The sequence below is a fragment of the Callospermophilus lateralis genome, chromosome 4 (genome assembly GCF_048772815.1).
Source record: "Callospermophilus lateralis isolate mCalLat2 chromosome 4, mCalLat2.hap1, whole genome shotgun sequence".
Lineage (NCBI taxonomy): Eukaryota > Metazoa > Chordata > Mammalia > Rodentia > Sciuridae > Callospermophilus > Callospermophilus lateralis.
Window position 1 is genome coordinate 146,101,249 of NC_135308.1, and position 23,926 is coordinate 146,125,174.

General features: G+C 46.8%; 2 protein-coding genes across 18 annotated transcripts in view; one reads left to right on the forward strand and one right to left on the reverse strand.

Moving 5' to 3' along the window:
* Apaf1 (apoptotic peptidase activating factor 1) overlaps nt 1–2,504 on the forward strand; it is an 83,162-nt gene extending 80,658 nt beyond the window's left edge. The window contains exon 27 of the mRNA XM_076854975.2: nt 203–2,504. Within this exon, the coding sequence (XP_076711090.2) occupies nt 203–349 (147 nt within the window). The 3' untranslated portion in view covers nt 350–2,504. The remainder of the gene's footprint in view (nt 1–202) is intronic.
* A 12,899-nt stretch (nt 2,505–15,403) lies between these two features.
* Nucleotides 15,404–23,926, reverse strand: part of Anks1b (ankyrin repeat and sterile alpha motif domain containing 1B) — a 1,098,518-nt gene continuing 1,089,995 nt past the window's right edge. For 9 of the 17 annotated variants that reach the window (XM_076854981.2, XM_076854978.2, XM_076854980.2 and 6 more), the window contains 2 exons: nt 19,156–19,323; nt 15,404–15,679 (listed from right to left, as the gene is read on the reverse strand). In XM_076854981.2, coding sequence (XP_076711096.2) covers nt 15,569–15,679; nt 19,156–19,323 — 279 coding nt within the window. In that variant the 3' untranslated portion in view covers nt 15,404–15,568. Of the gene's footprint in view, nt 15,696–19,155; nt 19,324–23,926 lie in introns of all 17 variants that reach the window. The other 8 variants (XM_076854982.2, XM_076854979.2, XM_076854993.1 and 5 more) reach the window with 2 other exon arrangements.

Here is a 23,926-nt window from a genome sequence, read left to right on the forward strand (position 1 = left end):
TACCTGCGTAGGTCTGAGGCCAACACCAGGGTTGATCAGCAAAGGCCAACCAGGTTGATACTGTCTTCAGCCGTAAATCTTGGGCCTCTTTCCTGCTGTTTGCTTGAGGTTAGGAGAGGGAAGGTGATAGGTCTGCTGGCACTACAAACTGTCAGGTAGTGTAATTACCAATCTAATGAGAATTCTATTTTTTTCTGAACAGTGGTGGAATGTCGAGACCGGGGAATCCTTACAGACCTTCTACACAAATGGAACTAATCTTAAGAAAATACATGTGTCCTCTGACTTCAAAACATATGTGACTGTTGACAATCTTGGTATTTTATATATTTTACAGATTTTAGAGTAAAATGGTTTAGAATTAATGTAAGTTAAAGTATTTTAAATTTTGCATTGGAAAAAAAATGATAAACTCTGTATTATCAACTTTTTGTAAAGCTGTGAATTGTTTTGCAGGTTTGCATTCATTACAAGTATTTGTGGTTGGATGAATAATATTAGTGTAGCTTTTTCCCATCTGAACCCACCTTTAATCTTATTTTTTATCATCATCATTAATAATTTGTCCTTAAGATGCAAATGAAAATGTAAATATGTACCTTGTTGCACTGTTAGTAAAATTTGTTCATGATGCATTCAAATTAGTTGTCATAATTAATGAGAATAATTTGAAGGATCTATATTTATTTAATATTGTCATTATGCAGGCTGTGCCTCAGGGTGACAGTGGCCTGTTTTCTGAACCACACTTACCCCCAGGGGGTATAGTTCTCTCAAATACTATCTTGGAGGTTATTTGTACTCCTTAAATTTGCTTTAAAATACTGTGCCTGTGTGCACACTCTGAAACACTTCCTTTAATTAACTCAATAAGTGAGTGTTGGATTTTATCAGTTCTTTCTGTGAAGCAAAAATTATGTGTTAGAGAGTAGAATTCATGGTTTTCCCTTTTTCTCCCCATAGCTAAAGGCAGCTCCTGCTGTAACTGAACTCTAGTGGTCAGTATTGAGTTGGGTGCTATCCTACTTTCTGTGGCTTTTTTACTTCTTAAGTGACTGAACTTGACCTTTCTTGATCTTCACTTTATTTATTTTAAAGCTGTTGTTCCCTAGTTAAATGTTAGTAAATCAGATTAATTGAGGATGGAGCAATTTTAATCACAAGTTTTAATAATACTTTCCTAAGAAATGTGAAATAGTAAAGAATAATTTTCTTCTAATTGCATTTTACTTTTAGGTAAATAGTGTTGTTAGAGCTGTTTTCTTTGTGAATTTCAAGAGACTTCTTTTTGATTTTCTGTGCAGTTCTAGAAGGGTCAGTGTCACTTTGGAAGATTTCAGCTTTTACCTTTCAGCCAACCTGTTCTCCTCCTATCCCTCCTTCCCTCCCTGCCTTCCTTTACTTTCTATCCTCCCTTATACCATCCCTTTCTCTCTCCCCCTTCTCTGTGAAGTTAATCAGGAAATGCAGGGATTTTTTTTTTTTTTTGGAGATGGGGCTTGCTATGTTACCTGGGCTGACTTTGAACTCCTTGGCTCAAGTAATAATCTTCCTGCCTCAGCCTCCTGAGTAGCTGAGAAAAATAGCTTTGGACATGGAGAAAGTTCACCAGCATCTATAGCTGGCTATTTTTTTTTAAACCTCCTGATTAGGAACTTTAAACAAAGTTTAAATCTAAATGTTATTATGGGCATTGGATAAAAATTTATAACAGATGTGGTTTTCATATAAAAGTAATCAAAATTCAAAGATTTTTTTTCTGTTACAGAAATAATAAGTCAAATGAATATTAGTATATAATAGTAATATTATATATAAGCAACAAACCCATTTCTGCTGGTGATGCATATTAATAGATGATGTGTGGATAGAAGGATGTGTTTTAGATTAGATATTCATATATAGCATTTGCGGAAACTGTAAATAACATACAGTGAATAAAATCTTTTACATTATTAAGGAAGTTTTTTGTGTTTTGATAGGTTGAGGAACTAGTTTATAGGCTTACTGTGATTTAAGCAAATGTGATAAGTGAAAAATCTTAATTTTACAAGAAATTTTGGTAAATAATGTTTTGCTTAGAATGTCCAAGTTTTAATTTGATTTTCATGTTTAAGGGCTCATCTCATCTATAGCTCAGAATATGAAGAATTGACTTTTGGAGTTAAAAGCCACTTGACTGCTAATGTATAACAGCAAACATCAACTTTTTATGTCTCAATTGAGCTTTGTCTTAATATTTAGAAGAAACTAAAAAGGAAAATGGGAAGATGAGATAATGTGAGGAAAGGAGACACCTGCGACGTATATTGCAGCTTGTGGAGTTGGTCATGAGGGGGATTCGGTTGTAGTTGCAGATGAACATTTTTAAACATTTTCCCTGATGTGTTTTTTGTATGTGAAATTACATTGGACTTTGTATATGTAAAGATGTTTTTATACTGAATGTTTTTATATTGAATGTGTATGTTCTGAAACCTGTTACTTACGTGATTTTTTTTTTTTTTTTTGCCTTGGAATACATTTTAAAACATTAATTTTTTAAAAAAATTATAAAAATAAAATTCCTAGAATTTTTTGGAAAACACTTTGGCCTATTCCAGACTCCTTGCTTATCTTTATCTGTTGATTAGAAGACTAATGTGAACGATAAAGCTAATCTATCAACCTTTCCATCTAAGCCTTATTAACTATATGTAAATTCAGTTATATCAAATTTCCTGCATGTCTCTTCAGTGTGTGTCTATGATGGTTGCTGCTCAGTGAGCTGGCATGAAGAAGAACCCGTGAAAAAGAGAATTCATTTATCCACCCACTCATATTTTTCACTTATTCATTGAACAATATTCATTGAGATCTACCGTGTGCCTGGCATTGGTGTAGGTATTGGGGATACAGGAGTAAGCAAAACAAAATACTGCTGCAGTTGGGAACTTACATATAATATTACTATTATATACTAATCTACACTCAATTACATAGTATAAATTCAGGGGGAGGGTTATGGTTTTCGATGGAGTTGCAGTGGTGACACTGGAGTACAGACCTGAAAGAGGAGAGGAATTGTGAGCCATGCATGCATCTGGAGACAGTGCCACAGAGAGGATGCAGCATGTACAGGCTTTAAAGTGTTCCAGGAACAGTAAGGAGGCTGGTGTGGCTGGAGAAGAGTGGGAGGAATACAACAGGAGTGGCAGGCAGAGAGGACTCAGGGCAGCACTGAGCATTACCTCCCTGGCCCTGTAAGGACTTTTGCTTTGACTCTGAGATGGGAGCCAGTGTAGGAGTTTGAGCAATGGAGTGATCAGACTTAAACTTGAGCTTCGTCACTTGGGACTCAGTTGAGAGGGGGACAGGGAGTCCATTGAGAAGCTTTTGTAATCACGTGGACAGAATGAAGTCAGGTCAGTTGAGGATGGCAGTCGAGGTCGTAACAAGTGAGTTCTGGATATACTTTGGGGTAAGAGTCAATAGGAATTGCTGATGGCTTGGATAAAGGTTGAGGGAGAGGAATTGCTACAGTTTGGGGTCGTATCCCAAAGGCCCGTGTATTAAATGCTAGGTCACCAGCTGGTGGTGCTATGGGAAGTGGTGGAACCTTTAGTAGGTGGGGCTCATTCAGGTCACTTGTGGCCTGCCCTTGAATGGAACATGGGCACGCCAACCCCTTCTTGTCTTTTTTGCTGCCTAGCCATCGTGAATGAAATGATCCTCCTCTGCCATGTGTTCCCACCATGATGTGCAGTGCTGCGCCAGGGCCAAGCAACCACAGGCTGCAGCCATGAGCCTTTCCTCTCTTGAGTCAGGTTTTTTTTTTTTTTAGTTGACAGCGATGGAAAGCTAACATAGAAAGTTGATATCATGTGCAGTCGTGGTTGTGATTGTGTTTGACAGTGTGGTTCAGGATTGTTTGGAACTGGTTTGCAGGAGTTTAAACTGGAAAAGTTTGGAGGAACCGGCTGGAGAAAACCCAGAATGCTGTAAGAAGAGCTTAGTGGACATTTCTGGAGAGGACTCAGAATGCTGATAAGAATGCAGACAGTAAAGGTCATTGATGATGCTCATGAGGTTTCAGATGGACAGGAGCCGGTTGGGAACTGGATTTAGAGACCACCCACATAATACGGGGGCAAAGAATTTGGCTTCCTTTTGCCCATGCCCTGAGACTGTAGGAGGTTGAGCTTAAAGGTGCCTGACAAGTTTATCCCGTGGAGGAAATTTCAGCATTCAGACAGTGGTAGGGGTATTGCGGGCTGCTTTTCATCAGATGTACACAGAGAATTGGGAGCAAGAAGTTGGACAGAAAAATGTGGAAAGCTTGTAGTTTGGCCAGAAAAGAACCAAGCATAAAGTTCTGGCCAAGGAGAAAGAACACAGTTGCCGGAGAGATCAGCACCAATATAAAGCAGCCAAGTGATTTGCACTGGGACCCTAGGAAAGGTACCCTGAGGGAATGTCAGGCATCAGCAAGGCTCCGCCCACCACAGGCTCAAAGGTGTGAAAGTATAAACTTTCAAAGATTTTCCTTTGAGAAGAGAGCCCTGGGTGTTCTTCTCCATTGGACTGACTAGTGAATCGGCTGCCTGGAATTTACTTTCCTGTGCTCAGCTGTCAGCTGCCATGATTCAAATGGTCCCTGTTACAGCTCACACAGGTGATAGACCTTGGTATCATCCACGTGCTGCTGGCTTTGTGGGCATGCAGAATGTAGGAGTTAGAAGACGTGGGGTCTTCCCCTGAGAGGCCAGGCAGCTTGTGGCAGGCTCTGAGTCCCTCAGGCAGCCCTGACAGGGCCATGCACGAAGCTGTAAGAGTGAATCTGAATTTGCATTGGAGACTTCAGGTAGTTAGAGATGGCAGGAAGGTGGGCCATCTGCTAAGGGATGCTGTGGGCAGTGAGCAGAGCCAGCCCAAGACACCTCATGCTGCCAAGTGTCCTGGATGCCAGGTATGGAGTCTTAGGATTAACGTCTGCCCTCCTGGGATTCAGTCTTTCCTGCCTTTGGGAATGGGAGTGTTCACCCTGTGCCATTCTCTTAGAAGCACATAACTTTTTTTTTTTTTTTTAATCATTGCAGGATTCACATCTGACTTTGCCTTGAGTGTTGGAGACTCTGGGTGTGTCCTTTGGAGAATGCTGGAAGAGTTAGACTTTGGGGACTTTTAGAGATGGATTAAATGAAGGTTGCTTTATGAGATGGACATGAGCCTTTGGGGTCGAGGGGAAGAATGCTGTGGTTTTAAATTTTTCCTCAAAGGCTCGTGTGTTACAAGGCTGATCACCAGCCTGTGGTACCATTGAGGGATGGTGGAACTATTAGCCCGTGGGGCCCAGTGAAGGGAGGTAGGATCACTGGGGGAGGACCCCTGAAGTGGATGTTGGGACCTCACGCCCTTCCTGTCTCTTACCTCCTGGCCACCATGAGTTACTTGAACAGGCCCCTTCCTCCATATGTTCTTGACACAGTGTATTGTGCTACCACAGACCCAAAGTGACACGGCCAGGTCTGAAACAATAAATCAAAAGAAACCATTCCTTCCTTTAAGTTGATTTGTCTCAGGTTATTTACTTACTTATTTTCATACCAGGGATTGAATCCAGGGATGCTTAACCTCTGAGCCACATCCTCAGCCCTTTTCATTTTTTCATTTTGATAAGTTGCTTAGGGCCTTACTAAGTTGCTGAGGCTAGCCTCAACCTTGCAATCCTCCTGCTTCAGCCTCCTTGAATCACTGGGATTACAGGTATTTGTCACCATGCCCGGCCCTCAGGTATTTTTTTTTTTTTTTACTAGTGATGGGCAGTTGAAAATATACAAAAAATGATGCCAAGGTTTTGGCTTGTTCAACAGGAAGAATGACAGAGTTGCCATCAACTCAGTTGAAGACTTCGAAGGGAGCAGGTTTTGGACGTAAATTTGAGATGCCAATTAAACATCCAAGTGAGGGTGTTGATTGGATCAGAGGGCCTGGACTTCATGGGAAAATTCCAAGCTAGAGATAGAAATATGAGATAGAAATAGTGAATTGATGGCACTTAAATAGCCCCAGGGCCAGATGACATCAGCTGTGATGTGAGTGTAGGGAGAAGAGGCAGGTGGCTCAACACTGCGTCCAGGGCAGTCTGGAGGTCAGTGAGATGCAGGGCCAGCACAAGAGACAGAAAAGGTCCTGCGAAGAGCCAAAGTGGCAGTTTGGTGTGGGAGGTGTAGCAAATGCCGGGTAGGGCCTTGCAGATTCCTTTATCTGTCCAGCCATCTGTCTGTCCTGTATGTCACAAACATCTGCTGAAGTAACACCGGGCACTATTTTTTTAAGTAGCGCACAAAGCAAATGGCAGCTGTTGGCGAGAATGTAGCCAAGGCGTAGTAAGAAAATAAGAAGCCACCAGCCTTTGTCTTGTCTATAACATGAGCATCACTTCCTCCCAGGGCTGTTGTGAGAATTTGATAAGACAATGCTCACAGAGTACTTAAGTCACTGCTGGAACCTAGAAAGCACTCGGGGCACATCCAGTGATGTCATCTGGACCACATCGTGGATAGTTCCAGGCCTGCCACCCTGGTGCCATTCCTGCCCTTCTGCATGATGGTTCCCAAGTGCTGCTCTCCATCTTGTTGAGCTTTGCTGCTAAAACCCTCTTGCTTCCGTGGCTCTGTCTGCACAGCTCTCTCTTCTGTTCTGCATCTCCCACCCCCAATTTTACATTTTCCTTCCCGACTTTCATACACCCTTGGAGGTGACCCTCCAGGGCTGGGGATCTGCCCTCCCTCCGCAGCCTCCTTTCCTCCACCAGGGCTTCTGTTGCTTTGCAGCTGTTTGTTCGCCTCTTGGGGGCCGCCCTTTACATCATGTCCTCCTCGGAAACCAGCTCTGTCTTTTATACCAGATTCTAGCAGCCCGACCGGCCATGGAAGCCTCAGTGAACACCTGTGGAAGGACTGAAGCTCCCGTGGGCGTGGGACCTCTCACGAGGGTGTCGAATCAAGCCACCGCCTATCACCTGCCTTTTCTTTATCTTCCCATTTCAATTTGGTATTTTTACTGTGAAACATCATTAGGGGAAAGTAAAACTTCACTTGGATAAAGGAGGTTTGCTACCAAATTATAGGAAATGAATAAACATATCCCCGGGGCGTTCAGCTACCCGGCAGGTGAGGACGCGTGCTACTCAACAGACGTCTTACAGTATAATTTACTTACCGACCTTTAGAAAAGGAGAAAATGATTTTCTAATAATTCTAATCTCTGAAGATTGTCACTGCAATAGATTCCTTGCTCAGAGGTCCCCCCCTTAGGCCTGTGGATATGCTGTAGGGTTATTAAGACGCCTGAATCGGGACAGTAGCTGCTTTGGGGCCGTGAGCTTCACTGTAGAAGCGCGGTTGTGTATTGTCACCTGGAAGGGGCTGGAGCACTGCCGCAGTGTGGGATTCCTCAGAGGCCAGCCTTTGGAGTCGTGTGGCATAGTGGTGACTTGCTCCTGAGTCAGATGGTGCCCTGCGAGAACTAAAACTTGGGAAATTTTCATTTCGATTATGAGTCAAGAAAATGAGTTGCTGTTGCTCGCTGTAAATTCATTTATGGGGTCAGGCTCTCCAAACTGGGAATACTGCTGATGGCATAAAAATGAGTAGAAAACCTGCCTCTGTGATTCCTCATCACGCAGGCCTAGGATGCGTAGTGAGGCCCGCGCCTGGGTGGTGTGGATCTGAGCTGGGCTGGGATGGAGATCACTCGGCAGGTGAGTGGGGGTCCCTGCTGGGGCCAGGGCAGCTGTTCCTCTGCCTCCGCTCCCTCTAGCCCAGGAGTTCCTGGATTCCCGCCAGGCTCTGCCCAACCCTCACTGTGACCGTGGTGAGGTGCTGAGTGGATTTGCAGATTAGGATTCTCAGTGTTTGGAGGAAGAACCAAACCCCAGGCAGCTAACCAGTGACAGAATCCAAACCTGATTTTCTTTACAGAAAGGCCCAGACCTGCTGGGCGGGAAGTAGAGGTTACAGTCGAGAGTGGAATTGAGCACCCATCCGGGAGCCACAGGGCTTGGGTTTCAGATGCTGAGGAAGAGCAGCACTGGCCTGTGTGATGATTTGGGGATCTTATTTCTGCGTCATCTTTGGTTAGCAGAGATTCTAAACCTTTGCCTTGAGTTGATTGCCCTGCTCACTGCCAGGGAACTTTCTGAGACATAAGAGATCCTGCTCAGGAAGGAGGAGGGGGGAGTGGCTATGTTTTGAGGACCGGTTAGGTGCCAAGCCCTGGGCTGGGCACTCTCTTGACAGTATTTAACTGAATCTCATGACAGTGCCCTAAGGTGTCTTTTGCAGGTACGGAAACAGATGCAGAGAGGTTTAAGTCACTAGGACCCACAGCCAAGCGGGGAGCAGGGGTCCAGCCCCTGGCCATCTGCCTCCCCTGGATCTCCTTTTCAGTCCTGCATTTAGTTCTTTATTCATTTCATGCATTCACTTGGTGCGTCATGGCAGATGCGTCAGTGCTGAGCTGTCGGAGAAGACCTCAGATGCTGTTCTCTGCTCCTGAGGAGCTTCTACTTTTGGCATCCTGATCACCCAGTCACCAGGCCCATAGGATTTGCTCTTTGAACAAAAGCAGCCAGGACCATTCTGATATGAGGCATGTGGATGGCAGAGTTTGGGGGTGCTTTGTATCTGCCAGCACGTAGCCACTGCCCAGCCTGCTCTGAGCTCTCAGATGATTCCAGCACTGAGCAGGGAAGGCGGGAGCCCTGCTGTTGCCCCTCATGGGGAAGCCTGTGACATCTACTTGGAAACTCTATGGAGTTCGTTTCAAATTAGCGGCAGGCCCCGTTTCAGTGGGTGAACGTGCTTTCTTCAGCCATCTTGATCCTACGTCCCCCCTTTCTCCTTTTCCTTCCATTTGAAAAGTTGCAATGTCCCAGGTGGGGAACCCAATGCCCAAGGTGCCGGGCTTGTGAGAGGCACAGAGCAGGTCACGCCTGAGATGCGGGTCTTCATTAATGGCAATTACCTTCTGTCCCACTTAGAAACCCTATTCCTCACCTGCCCAGGTCTCCCTGGCCTATAAACTGGGGCCCTGTGCTTCTCCCCTAGGAAATGCACCTCTCTAGGCACCCTCTCTCCCCTCCTCCTCCTGGCTATTGGGTGGCAGGAGACAGACCTTGCTCACCAGGGAAGCTGCCGCCTGCCCTCTGTGGGCTGTGTGTGGCAGGAGGCCTGGGAGTGGGGGCAAGGGACCTCGGCTCACTGCTCGGCCAGGGCTTAGGAGTATGGTGGTGCGTTGTGGCTCTGGCCACTGGATCCCAGGTCAAGTCCTGGCTGCACTAACTTTCCAGCTGTGCGTCTTCAGCAAATGGTTTAATCTTCTCCAGGACCTATTTGCTAGGGAGCCTCTGGTGGGAGGCGCTCTGGGGGCTCTCGGGACCCCCGGCAGGGCCTGATAACCCAGGAGCAATGCCTCTCACACTTGGTAGCATCTAGAGTTACCTGGGGAACTTAAAAACCTCCCCAGACCCGAGCCTCGCCCCAGCTCTGGAGCTGGAACCCACGCAGCAGTGTTTTCTCAAGTTCCTGGTGATTCCAGTGTGCGGCAGAAGTGGAGCTCTGGGGGCCTCTGCTCTGGCCATTGATGCCCAGCCAGCCCATTGCCAGGCCCCTCTGGTTACGCCTGTGACGTTGGCTGGGCTGCATGCTCTTAGACATCTGCTCGGCTGTGACATGTTAACACAGCTGGGGGGTGTGACGGAGTTGGTGGCCCAGGTTGCTGGGCCGCATGGCTGTGCATGTTAACACAGCTGGGGGGTGTGATGGAGTTGGTGGCTCATTCCTAGAGCAGCTCTGCCAGGATCCTCACCAGTGCCCCTATAGCCACTGTGCAGTCATTCTCATCTGTGTGAGCTTTTGCCTTTTACCTATTCCTGTGATGATCCTCACTGGGTGTACACTTCTAGTGGCACCCTGATATCCAGTCTCCTCTTTACCTCACCAGAAGCCCCTCTGTTGTTGGGGGCCATAGTGTTCTACTAACAACAGCAGTCACATTTTTCAGCCTCCTACTCTGGGTGGACAATGAGCTAAAAGCAGAAATTGTGGTGTGGAGCTTTCCTAGACAGATCTTAAAAGTTTTCTGATTTGGGCAATCCTACTATCCTTTGGTCCTTACCATCCTTTCTCCTGCCTGGAAGGAGATGCACTGGCTACATCTCTAGCAGCCACCGCGTGATGATAGGTGAACTTGGGAATAGAACCACATGCTAAGAATGGCAGAGGAGAACTAGAGAAGGATCTTGAGATTTTGATATCATAAAGCTTCCACTTCTAGACCTGTGCATCCTATCTCTGAGGTTCTTAGGGGAAATTCAACTTCTCCCTTGTTTAAGACACTATTATTTCTGATTTTTGCTACTAGTCTCCAAAGTCAGTTTTTAACTGATTAAAAGCAACCTAGTATGTAATAGCAGTAAACAAATAAAAGTGACCCCTGGATCTCTGCCTCTTCTATCCCTTCACCCCAGCTACAGACACCCAGTTCCCCTTCTGAGCAACTGGATATCTAGCTGTATGGAATCTCAGAAAGTCACAAAGATACTGGAGATGGGGGGAGGTGGCTCCGAAGACATATGAACTGTCCCTCACCCCCCAGCCCACAAACCTGTACCCCAGAAATGGCTAAGATGGGCTCTGAGACTCCTCCCTCCCAGTCTCCCTGACTCAACACTTTTTTTTTTGACATTTATTTATTTATTTTTTAAATTTTCAGCAGACACAACATCCCTGTTTGTATGTGGAGCTGAGGATCGAACCAGGCTGCACGCATGCCAGGCGAGCGCGCTACCGCTTGAGCCACATCCCCAGCCCCTGACTCAACACTTAACACATTAGTATTTCTTTTTTTCTCTCTCTCAAAAATCTGAACTTGCATTTTTGAGAACTACAGAGGGATCCTGAGCCTCTCAGGTTTAGGAAATATCCGACATTGCTTCTCGCGAAGTCCTGACTCCTTGCCATGTGCCTGTGGCCATTTGCTTGCAGCACGAGCCTCCAGGGAGCCGCGCCCCGACACCCGGAGGACAGTTAAGTTGGGTATTGAATCTGGATCGCCTCGAAGGGTTTCCGTCACTTTGTTGTGAGCGGACTTTGACCGCAGAGCGGCCTCCACCTCCTCTGGCCTCCCTGTGGCGCTGAGACCCACGTGGAGACTTGTAAGCTGAGCTGCTGTGCTGATGTCTGTGCTGATGTCTGTCACCCGGTCCCATGTTCCTCTGCTGTCTGAACCAAGTGAGGGCCCTGATGTCACCTCAGCTGCTGCGGTGGCCACCGTTGGCTGGGTGACCCCACTGGAGCTGATCGGTGGAGGGTCTCTATTCTGACCTCGGTACACGTCTGCATCCATCCCTGGTCGCTAACTGCTCTTGGGAAGTTAAATGTCCCTGCACTTTTACAGACACAGGCCTCTGGGGTTTTGGAGATGGGAAAACAACAACAACTACAACAAAACTGTCTTGATGCAAATACTTTTGCAGCCATGATTCCCTTTGAGCTCACATCGAGTGCAGGAAGTGCAGTCGCGGGGTCTGGACTGCTAGGCTGTCAGCAGCAGCAACCCAGGGAAGTGGCACATGCTGAGACCGAGCGGATTCTCGATAAGCAGATTGCCTCAAGATGAAGACAGGAGACAGTTAAGTGGAATTGGCACTCTCTGGTTGTATCAAAGATTAATTCAATCACAGCAAGTTCCAGCTCACCAGCACCGATGGAATCACACAGTACGCGGCATGGGGATCGGGCAAGGGGCCTGAGCGAGCTCGCAGCACGCGCCTATCTGCTCTGGAACCGTTTCCTGGGAAGCAGGACTCCAGTGGGGCAGGAGACGCTGGGCTGCAGATGCCCTGAAGCAGACTGTGGGGAATGGGTGTGGGCGGCTGGTGCCGGGAGCCAAATGCAGTACAGCTGCAGGTAGACTGCTGGCCTGCGTAGGCTGGACCCACTTGTATTTTATTTAGCAACTGGGTCTCACTGAGTTGCTTAGTACCTGGCTTTTGCTGAGGCTGGCTTTGATCCTCCTACCTCAGTATCTGGAGCCTCTGGGATTACAGGCATGCACCACTGTGCCTGGCTACCCACTTATATTTTAAGAAAACATGAGAGTGCTTTTATAAGAAACATACTCACTGAATAGCCTATATAAAAAGATAACTTAAAAATAAAAAAAGGCTTTATTCCATACAGATTTCATTATATTCCTATTCTCTGGAGGCTAGACCACTTATCAAATTTTCATTTATTTTCAAAATAGGAGCAGTGTTATTTGGAGTCCAAGTGTGAATTTTTATTGATTTTTGAGAATTTGGCACATGTCTTTTTATCTAAGCCTGTCTTCTGCTCCATCTTATCTAAACATGAGATGTGCTGGCACAATTCCCAAGTATTCCAACTTGAGAAAATCTGGTGTGTCTTGAGAAAAATCACTTCTATGACTTATTAATGAACTGACTAGGCATATTTTCATAGGGTTCATTCACCCAAATTTATCATAGAATACAAGTTAATAAGAAAAAATTTAAATGGAGTCATTGAACTAGAGTCCTTTTCCTTTTCTTAAAAGATGAATCCAAATCCTTTCTCGAATAATGTTAGCATTATTCAAGGATCCCCGTCTACCTTTTACCCCATGGTTATTGCAGTTATTAAAGTGTCAGATTTTTCCCTGAAGAAAACCATCTCTTCTAATCTCTTCTTCTTTGGGTGGTGGGTGTTCTCTGCTGCTTTCCTGCTCTGCCTTGGTCTATGGGGATGCTCTTGTGGACTATCTTCCTGTCGCTTCATGTTATGCAGGGTGAAGGGTGGAGAGTGAGTTCAGGGTCTTTTAATACCTGGCTTCCTCTTTGAGGGTCACTGTAGCTGTCCCTGTCCCCTACCTGGAGGGCAGCCCTGCCATATAATCTCCTTTCTCATTCCCCCTCGGGTTGCTATCAGCCCAGGGATACTATCCCACCCCAGTGATTTCCCTACATTCTGCCAACACCTGTGCGGTAGTCAGCTTGGTCGGTTATCCCCACCACAGTGTGCCTTGTGCTTCCATGAGGCTCATGAGGTTACAACCATCTGTTGATATACAGAGATAGTAAACAGGATTAATGGATTCTTGGCCAACAAAGGAAAAAAGGGGTCCCACTAGCCCAGGGAAAGCCTCCTGCAAGAAGGCTGCTTTTCTCTGGGCCACTCTCTCCCACCTAGGATTGCTTTAACTGTTGGGGTTCAAAGCCCTGGGGCCTGTACGTCTCTGCATGCCAGATGGGAAGCGCTCTGAGGTTGCTGTGGTGTGGATTTTGGAGGGTAACAGACTTGGACCAGGCAGTGGGGAGATAAGCCCCCTGAAGGTCACAGGATATGGCATGTGAACCACCGACCAGAGAATCCAATATGGCTCTAGCGTGGCCCGTTACTCGCCTTACAGCTGGCACATGTGTGGTAGGAAAAACGAAAGGACGGACAAATTCTCGGGTGATGTTTTTCCAATCTTACCCTCTGTGTGTAATATGGAAGTGATCCAGGGTGGGGGGGTCTGTGTTAGTAACTTCCCTTACAATCTACTTTAATATTTAAACAAAGTGAATGGAGGCGTTTGGCTGAAATTCAGACCTCAAAGGCCAGTGTTTCTTTCTCAGATGGTTGAACTTAGCAATGAGCAGACTTTCTCAGCCATTTTGCCAATTGAAAGAAACCCTTTAGCTGTGGGTGCCAGGGGCCTGGCCTCCTTGGGGAGGTGGGGAGGTGCTCACAGAAGGATGCCAAGCACCAGTGGCTGTACAACTTCTGTTTTATTTTGTGTGCTTTTCTTTTTTTTTTTTTTAATAGGATATAAATAATGACAAAAATTACAAAATTTATAACTGGAAGCCCAAACTTATTTACACATACGCTTCATATGCTTTATGCTTCTGTTTCAGCAAAGCTACTGTTTACTTTGCTCCTATACAATTTCCTTTTGGTACCATATTTTAGTGTTATTTTACTCTCAATTTTCTACGTACATATCAACAGTGAATAGGCAAAATATATACAAGGAACTGTTCAGTTCAAGTAATTTAATATTGTATTAAAATTCTTTTAACACTGAACTAAAACCATATACATTTGTCAGTTTGAAATAAAATTTAGTTATTCTTTTTTCAAAACTCACCAACTGATGAATGTAACTGATAATTTCAGGTTTAAAATAATATTGGTTAATTAAAAAAACATTAAGACAATTCCACAATTTATCAATATCTCTATAATGAACTTCAAAATGATTCACAATGTGATTTGTTAGAACAATATACATTAAAATGTTATTTTTCTATAATGTTATTGGTACTGTTTATATAATTTGATTCTACATAAATATACATTATGGTATCATACAAATACTCCACAGAGACATTAAAAAAATTAAAATACCTTAAAGAAATGTAAGTAAATTTTATTTAATCAAATAGTAAGCAAACATTATTTTTTTGTCTGTTTCAAGAAAAGTTGTATTACTTTGGAATTTCTTTTTTTAAATGTATTTATATTTTCTAGAAAAAAATTTTTGCAATAGAATTTTATTAACACCTTTCTCAAACAAGTTTTCCAGGTCAGAAATCTTGACAGCAGGAGCCCTAGATTATTATTATTATTTTAAACATGTTCTTTAAAACACTGTGAAGATTAAAAAAAACAAAACAAAACAATCTTTGCAGGCACGTGCTGTTCAGCACTTCTGGTCAATGCCAGTCTGCCCGCCGCATCTCCTACTCGGTGGACAGCATCAGGATTTCTCCACAATGAGCCAGTCCTCGTGGTAGTAGAAATTTAGTTACTTGAAATGAAACCAGAAACATCCGGCACAACTAACCTAGTTTTCTTATCAATGCATTAATGAAACATTCTTTTAATAAAAATATTTAATACAAGACACATTTTTCTGTGCATAATAAATTTCTCTGTTTTAAATCATTGTTAAACTTTGAATCAATCATGAGATTTAAAGGTTTTCATTATCTGACATAGTTGATTACATATAAAATCCACAAATATAGAAACTGAGAAACAGAATTTCCTGGCAATCACTTTTTTTTTGTCCTTTTGCATTAAACGAGCCTCAGTGATGTGATGATTTTACAGATGCGATACGGGGGGGTCTGTTCTGATTTTACCTTGAAAACTGCTGACAGTGAGATCTAAACCCAGGGCTGTTATACTTCCAGGCAGTATCAGAGATCCCCTTTACTTTTTTTTAAAAAGGTGTCAACCCCAACCAAAGCCAAGCCGCGCTGGGGCGAGTCACTGGAAGCGCTGAGGCGGCGGGCCCCGGGACACCCACCTCGACTCGCGCCTCTCGGGGGCTGCGCCGGGGAGTCGGGGCGGCGTGTTCCGTCACTGGTGCAGAAAGGACTCCCCAGGAACGGCCGGCGGCCTTCCGCCCGGGACAAGGCCACGCGAGCGGAGCAGTCTTCCTCCCGGGCTGGGAACGGGGCGCGAAGGAAAGCCTGCTCCGGGCTGCGGGCGAGCAAGGCACCGCGAGGACGCGAGGGCGGCGGGTATCAGAAAATCGTGGTTTCATACTTGGTATTAATGCCCCGCTTGGCTTCCTGCCCCGGCTCCACAATCCACGGCAGATTGGCCAGAGTCTTTTGCTCAGACGGGTCGATCTGCTTTAAAACAGAAAGGCTGATGCCCGTTATCCGGCGCTGTGCTGGGCGCGTGCGCGGCCGTCGCTGCCCCCACCTCGGCCCGCGCCCCGCGCTTCCACCGGGACCCCCGGGGGCTCGACCTTAGCAGGCCCTGCCAGGGGGACGGCGGTGAGACCCGGCCTTGCCCGCGAGGGTGGACAGAAACAGGGCTCCTCTCCCGGGCAGTGAGCTGTGAAGGGCAGAGGGAGGCTAGCAGACTTCCTGGAGGAGGTGAGGAAGGCCATGCCACTCCCTCTCCTACCCTTCGCCCGAGTCCTCAGCTCCGCCTTCTAGCCCTGCCTTGCGCCACCCCAGCCCAGGCCTCTCTCCTCTTGGTTGCTCTCCTCTAGATTCCTGCCTGCTGCACCCCCAAGATCATTCGGGTCTTGGCTCTAAGGCCACTTAGAAGTCCTAACTGTTTGCCCCATGCAAAAGAGCACCCCAACTTTCCTGCTCGCCTCTTCTGCCTTATTCCCCGTAAGATGTCCATCTGCTCAGCCTCCAGGACAGCGCATGCCCAGGAGGGCCAGGGTTTTGTCTCTGTTGTTATCCCCACCCCCAACCCCCAACTTGGGAAACCCATCCACATAGGCACACAATGAATTATTGAATAAATACTGGTAGGAGAATGAGGCAGTGTTGGAGGCCAGATGCAAGACCAGTGGGAGTCTGCCTTCCCCAGGAGGGAGGCCAGGCATTCAGGGAGATAGAACAGCATGCAAGACCCAGAGGCCTGGGAAAGCGGCAGTTTGCACAGTGGGAGACAGGAGGGACAGGTGGGGGTGAGGAGGTCAGCGGGGTCCTATCAGGATGAGCCTTGATCTGAACCCAACCATGCTCTAAGATGGATTAGTCCCAGTGCACTGCAGTCAAACAGGTCATTCCCAAGGTAAAGTTTGAACTGCAAACTCTGAGGAAGGGCTGGGGTGAGTTCTTCTGGGACTGGCCTTTGGCATTTCCAGTCTGCCCTGCCCTGGCCCCTGCTCCAGAACACTGGGCAGAGAGCTTCGGGAGGCCTCCTCCATGTCTCTGGTTGTGAGCTTCACAGCCTGTCCAGGTCTGCAGGATCTGTCCCTACTGACTACCCTTTACTGTGTTTTGACTGTGTCTCCACAAGGTGTGGGAGGATTTCACATATCCTTAGGGATCCGTGCATATTTCCTAACAAAGGACTGGAGCTGCAGGAGATGGAATACTGACGGCAGCTGTGGGGCACGGATCCTGTGCAGGGGAAAGCATCACAGACTCACACTATATTTTCTTATTTCCTGGCATCTAAATGAATATTCTATGAGTCTGTACAGCACTCAACCCTTTGTGCTCTTCTGGAGGAAGTCTTTGGGGACCATGATAAAGTTGGAGAGGGGTACCAGCCGTGAACAAGTGTATCCAGCCTACATGAGAAGAAATGTGTCTGAGATGATCCCCCAAACATTCAGTGCGTTCCTGGACACTTCTCAGCCTAATTATTCTCAAAGTTTCACTTGCTAAGTCTATCCCCAGTTCCTAATTTCTTTATCCAGATACTCCATGAGCGTGACAACACCTATGAGATCCCTGTGTGCCTAAAACATTCATTCTTGTGGAGGAAGATGGGCAATAAACAAGTGATCAATAAACTATCTCATTAGTAAATTCTACACAACTGAAAGCAGGCCATGTGCTTGAGTGTGGCTACCTCAGATGAGGCGGTCAGGAAAAGCCTCTTCATGTAACTGAGGCCTGAAGGACAAGATGGAACCCTCTGTGCAGAAATTGGGAGGATGATCTGCCAGGTGGAGGGAACAGGTGGCACAAAGGCATCAGGTGGGGCATGCATTTTATATATATTTGAGGAACGGGAAGGCCTGAGGGCCAAGGGGTAATGGTGAGGCATTAGGTATGGGTGTTTGGAGCATTAGGTATGGGTGGGGCATTGGGTATGCAGGAAAGGAATTGGTTTGGAGGTCTGTGGGTGTTGGCTTCATGAGAGTTGGTGGCACTTGGACTAAAAGAATGGCAGAGGAAGTGGGGAGGAGTATGCAGACTGAGGTGTTCCAGGGGTGGAGCAAATGGCCCTTGCCCTGGATTGGAGGTAGAGGGGGCGGAGAACAGCAGTAGAGGTGGCTGGTAGATTTTTGGGTTGAGCAGCATGGTGAACGGCTGTGCCCTTTACTGAGCTGGGAAGATGAAGAGAAGCAGTTCTGAGGGGGAAATCAAGCATTTTGTTGTAGACATACCAAGTTTCAGATGTCTGTTGAACACCAAATATTCAAGAAGAAACTGAACACATAGTAGGTCTAGAGTTCTGGGAGTGGGTCAGGGCTGATGAGAGAAGTGGGAGCTTGGGTTGTGAGGCCAGAGGACCAGGGAGTTGAAATGTGGTGTTTGAAGTAAAATTTTTCAGAGAAGGTGCAGTTACTGGTGCTGACAGTCATGAGTGATGGGCTGGTGAATGGCTGGGGTGGAGGGAAAGATCCGGAAGAAAACTATGAGAAAACAGAGAGGCCAGGCACTGGAGAGATCATACCAATGGATGCTGAAGTTGCCAAGGAGTGGGGCCAAAAAGAAAGTTGTAAACAGGAAGCCACACAGTCACCAAGGGAGGTGTTTCTCTGCAAGCAGTAAAAATGTCTGTGCTTCCCCCCGGACCCTGGGGATGGGAGCTGGTGGGAGGAGGAGGGTTACAGAGGAAGGACTCAGGGGTGAGAGGGCAATGCATTCTGGGGGCCTCCCCCATACAAGTCCGGGGTTCTTAGGATGCAGGACGGCAGCCGGAGCAGAAAGCAGATGGGAGGCTGTTGGGAACCTTCCAGCTTTGGGGTGTTGCTACTACCAGAGGAGACTGCTATGAAGTCATGTGAGCCTGCCGGGACAGGATGTCTGCAGAGCCTGTGGGAGGGAAGGGGAGGAATCCTGGAGGAAGGCAGATGATGAGGAGGGGGTGGCACCTTCTGAGCAGCTGCCTCACTGCAGGAAGCCTCAGTTGCTGGAGGGAAGGTGCCCAGGACCACGACCTGCACTTCTCAAAAGAGATGCATCTAGCTTCCGCCTGCTGGATACCAGAGGCAGCTCACTGTCAACCTCTGCAAATCTCTCTGGAGGCCAGGGGCTTGTGGGAGGCCTTGTCCCTTGATCGGATGGCAGCTGAGGCCATGGGAACACTATCCTCAAGCTTTCCTGGACCTTCAGGTAATCTTCACCATGGACAGCAGCTGGGCAGCCAGTACCCTCCCTCTTGCTGCTATTGCGGGGGACGGAGGAAGTGAAATTTTCTCTGGAATCTCCAGGTTCAGGGAGAAGGTCCTTCAAGAAGTTGAAGGAACCAGGCTGAGACAATGATGACCACCAGCCCGGAAATGGCCAAGGGAAAGGACCTGGAAGGGCAAGCTCTAAATTCTAAGTGGCACCCACCCGCACCACACAGCTCCCTTTCCCTCCCTCTGGAGGTTTCTAGGATGCCTCTATCTTCTACTTACCACTGACTTGCGAATGCTAACGCGGGGCTTGGGGATGGGCTTGGAGGGTTTGTTTTCAAAGCTTTCTGGAAGCGTGGAGGAATGGCCCCCTTTTCTTGCTTGTAGTGCTAGTTGGTAAGCGACTTCAAATGCCTGTCCAAGTGTTAAGATGATTTCGTAGGCTAAATTCTGCAAGAACAAGGAGAAAGCATTTACTATGGGTGCACTACAAACCAGAAAGTGGCTGAGGAACACCATGGAGGTGAACTAGCCATGGCCTTGAGCTACTCCACCAGAGGCTTCAAGGATTCAGTGGAGATCTATGAGGAACTGGACACTCAGGTCTCATTTAGTGTCTACACAGGCATCAGTCACCAAGGAGGCACTCTTGTTCACAGCCATGCTAAGGAGCGGGCTTGTAGATTAACCCCTGGAAAACAAGGCCTACACGCAGCCCACTGGTCCCAGGAGTCCACTCCATAAGGAGCTCTCTCAGAGGCAGCAGGTCTGCTCCCAGGACTTGGAAGGGAAGGAGTTACTGGTGGCATTTCAGCCATGTCTGTGAGGATGATCCCACACACTCCACGGGAGGTGTTCCTGAGAAGTTTGGATCCTTTTACCTCAAACATCTGTGATTCAGTGAACATCTACAAAACACAATCAAAATCTAATTTAGGCTGAGGGGAGAGGCATTAGTCATGCTGGTGTGGAGCCTCACAGTTGCAGCAGCGAGCATGCAAACAGTGCTCAAACAGAGCCAATTACCCATCTATTTCTTGAGGCTTTTGCTCTCCCTATGGGTCCACTCTATATTTTATCATCAAATCAGCAAGAGACAGGAGATTCTGTCGGGTCAGAATGCCACACCAAGCTGCTGCCTGGATGGAAGGTTCTTGGCTTTGGACTTTCCATTCTTCTCTCAAGATGATTTCTGTCTTTCTTCTCTTCACCTCTCCATTCGTATCTGTGATTTCTGCCTTCTCTCAAAAGTGCAGCGTCCCCCTGACTTCTCTGGAGACATGACATTGTCTGGCCCCAAAGAGGCAGGGCTCCCACAACACCCTGAGGTCACAGTGAATCAGAGAAGTGGGTACATACTGGTCACAAAAAGTGTTCTTAAGGTCTCTGCACCACTGACAGCAGGTGCCATCTGTCTCAAGTTTTCATTCTATAAACGATCCTACAATGTCTTTTCATGGCTTCTCAAAATCACAGAAATAGCATTCTGCTTCTGCTGATATTGCAATGGTGCCCTCTGCGTTCCTGTCCACCTCCGCCTTCACCAGGCATACTGGGGGCCCAACTTCCATGTTTTAGAAGAAGTGTTGGGGACTGTTCCCGCTGGTGAGGTTGGACATGGAAATATAGGATGGCCTTCTGAGGGCACATGGGAGAGGACCATGGGTTCTGGACTGATTCTATTTCAGGTCAATGCCAGATGAATTTTTCTGGTTTTAAAATCAAGTGGGAACATGCCTGAGCTTGACCATGGGTTTGATAGAGGATGTATCGGTCATCTTTGAGCTACTTGTTAGGAACTAACAGCCCTACAAGAAAGATGTTTGCTGCTGGAGATACTGCACACTGTATGGCAAGTCCCTCGCGTCCCTGCGATGGAATGGAGGGCCCTATTTGCTCCAGGGGTGAGTCAGACTAGTAAATTAGTAACACACCAATAAACAACAGTGGAGGAGGCTGGGAGACAGCTCGACCATCACTGTGGAGAAGGCTGGGCCCTTTCCACTGCCTACACTGCACCCACAGCACTATCAGCTCTGCCTCTTGGTGTCCGTGTGGTCCCTTGGGAAGGTGGACCGGCCTTTGACTTCTCCAGCGTCAGGGTGAAGTCACACCATTTCTGTTCACCACTGCTGGAGAAGATGGTCTTGTCCATTTGTTGGGGGATACCACAGACACTCATGGTCTGGACCAAGGGAAAGGTGGGGTCACTGGACCCCACACCATGCAGCCTTTCCACGCCGGAGCAGTGGGGCTTCCAGAGTGTGAATTCCTTTATCATTAGCCTACAACAAGTTCCGGAAAGTGAGATCTGCTTAAAGCACCAGTGTCTCCAAATGAAAGTCAAACTGCTCATTTGAGCAAGTGAGAATTTTCACATGACTATTATGGGAAGCCAAAAGGTTTTGTAAATAATGGGTTAGAGGGTCTGCCCTTTTTTTTTTTAAAAAATTATTTCTTGGTATTAGGAAACTGGTCAAATAAGATCCAGAGGCCAGAGTGGGGAAGGGTTTCTGCCAAACCAGCAGCCCCACATGGCCTGTCCTGGTCTGGCCTGCATTCTCTTTCACATTTTGCTTTCTTTTCATTTTAGAGTTTCATAATGTTCTTTTATGGTTAGGTATAGAGAAGAGTTGGACATTGCTACCCTCCTTGTCTTTTCTGCAGCTTAGTATCTGAAATATGGATGCCAGATGTCAAGGAGGCCCATGGGCATGGAGACCAGCCTGCGGAGGGCCACACTACCTGCCCGGACTGTCCCGACATACCAGCATACTGGGCTCCTTGTGGGAACAGGTTCTCATCAGACAGAACCTGAGGACACATAATCTTTTTTTTTTTTTTTTTCATTGTTAGGGATCAAACCCAGGACCTTGCACATTCTAGGCAGTGTTTTATCACTGAGCTACAGCTACCTGAGGATGTGCATTCAAACAGGGGAGGTAGCCCATTTTCAGGGTCATTCTTCCCTCTCCTGTTGACATTCCCACCACATAAGGTGGGAGGGGAGTTGTTATCATGAGAGCAGGACACTCTATTGGGACAAAGGCTGAAAATGATATTGTAATAGGATTTAATTATACATTAAGGCTATAATATTAATTACACTAATGTTAATTATATTAATAGTATAATTATAATCCTGTTTGCTACAGATCATGAGGAATCTTGCAGCTTCTGCCTGGGACTCTGGGAGCACTCTCTCTGGGGGAACCAGTTCTGTGTAAAAGTCAGACTGCCCTGAGGTCATCATGCTCAGAGGCTTCCTGGAGGGTATCAGCAGTTCCAGCCATCCCAGTACAGGCCCCAGATGCAGGCGTGAAGTAGCCATGCAGCAGCCGGCACATGGTGAGACCCAAGGCCCCAGGCAGATGGCCTGGGTTGAGCTGCCCCAGAGTCAGCCATCTGAGCTGGCCCAGCTGACTCCCCAGATGTTCTCCAGCAGAGCAGAGCAGAACTTCTGTGCCCAGCCTACATTCCTGACCTACAGAATTGTGAGTGTAGTAAAGTTTTATGCCACAACATTTTGGGGTGGTTTGTCACACAATCCATACCTGGACACCATCCAAAGCTAAAGGTGGCTGACCGGACCCTGGTTCAGGCAGCACAAAGAGGAACCAAAAGCTAAGCTGTGATGAATAGTACTTGGCTAGGAGGCCAATTCTGGAGCCCCTGCCCCCAGCTCTGGCTGCAGAGAAGCTGAGGTCTGTGCAGGTCACAGGATCACAGTGAGCACTAAGGAGTCCGTTCACATGTGCTAGTTCAAACCACAGAGCTGCAGTATCCTTTTAAGTCAGCACAAGCATGCTCTCATCTCTAGTTATCCCTGTCTGGGCATAAATTCAAACTCATTCAGCTTTACATTCATAATCTCACATCTCTCAAATGCTGTAACCCCACGGGTGGCCATCCACGGCTCCTTCTGTGGTATGTAGCTTACTGGAAGATAGTTACTCACTTTGACCTTTGAAGCATGAGTGTCTCTCTCTCTCTCTCTCTCTCTATATATATATATATATATATAGTTGTAGATGTACACAATATCTTTATTTATTTTTATGTAGTGTTGAGGGTTGAACCCAGTGACTCATGCGTGAGAGGCATGTGCTCTGCCTCTGAGCTACAACCCCAGCCCAGCATGAGTCTCTTGAGACACACTTATCATGGCCTTGAGTGTTTTCTACCCTGGATCACCAGTGAAACAAGGCAGCATGTGCAAAATGCTCACATGTGTGTGTATTTGGTGATTACTAGAACCAGCAAACTCCAAGCCTCGGTTTTCTTTTCTCAAAATGGGGATAATAACAGATGCAGTAATGCCATTTGCAATACCTACCTCACTAATAACAACACGAAACCTAATAACAATACCACTAGCATTTCTCACTTCCTGTGTGCCCTGCATTGTGTTAAGTGTTCTATATGGACTATGGCCTAATGATGTCTCCACGCTGTAGGTCCATTGTTCCTGTTTTGCACTTGAGATAAATAAAGAACTTGTTCCTGAAGCCAGCACCTGGCCGAGCTGGGATTTGGATCCACGTGTTCTAGTAGGTTGTGCTCTTGACCACTTAGAGCTACACTTGAGATAAAATAAGAGACTTCTGTAAACTTAAAAAAAAATGAAATATTGAAGCTCCTGGATGATCCTTTCATTGGCTGGATCTCATGGGAGGATCAGTTGAGAGACTGCCTCCTGGCAAATGGTGTCTTGCGATTTAGGATAAAGGCAGGAATCCCACTTCATCGGGGAGCAACTTCCAGCTGGGGCCAGGGCACATAAAAATCTCTTCTTCTTTTCCTTCTCCTGTTGCCCAGGGATTTTAAATCTGTGGCTTAAGAACTGCTACAGCAGAGAAACTTAAAAAGGCATCGTATCTTAAAAATGGATCCTAATAGTTATCCAGGGATGCACACTGGAGAAATGTAAGCTACTTATATTTACTGAGGGCTCCTCGAGGTAGCCAGGCTACAGTTTAACATCATCAGAATATTTACTGAGCACCTTCCAAGTGTCCCTGGTGCCTGGCCTGTGCCTAATGTATAGCATCCA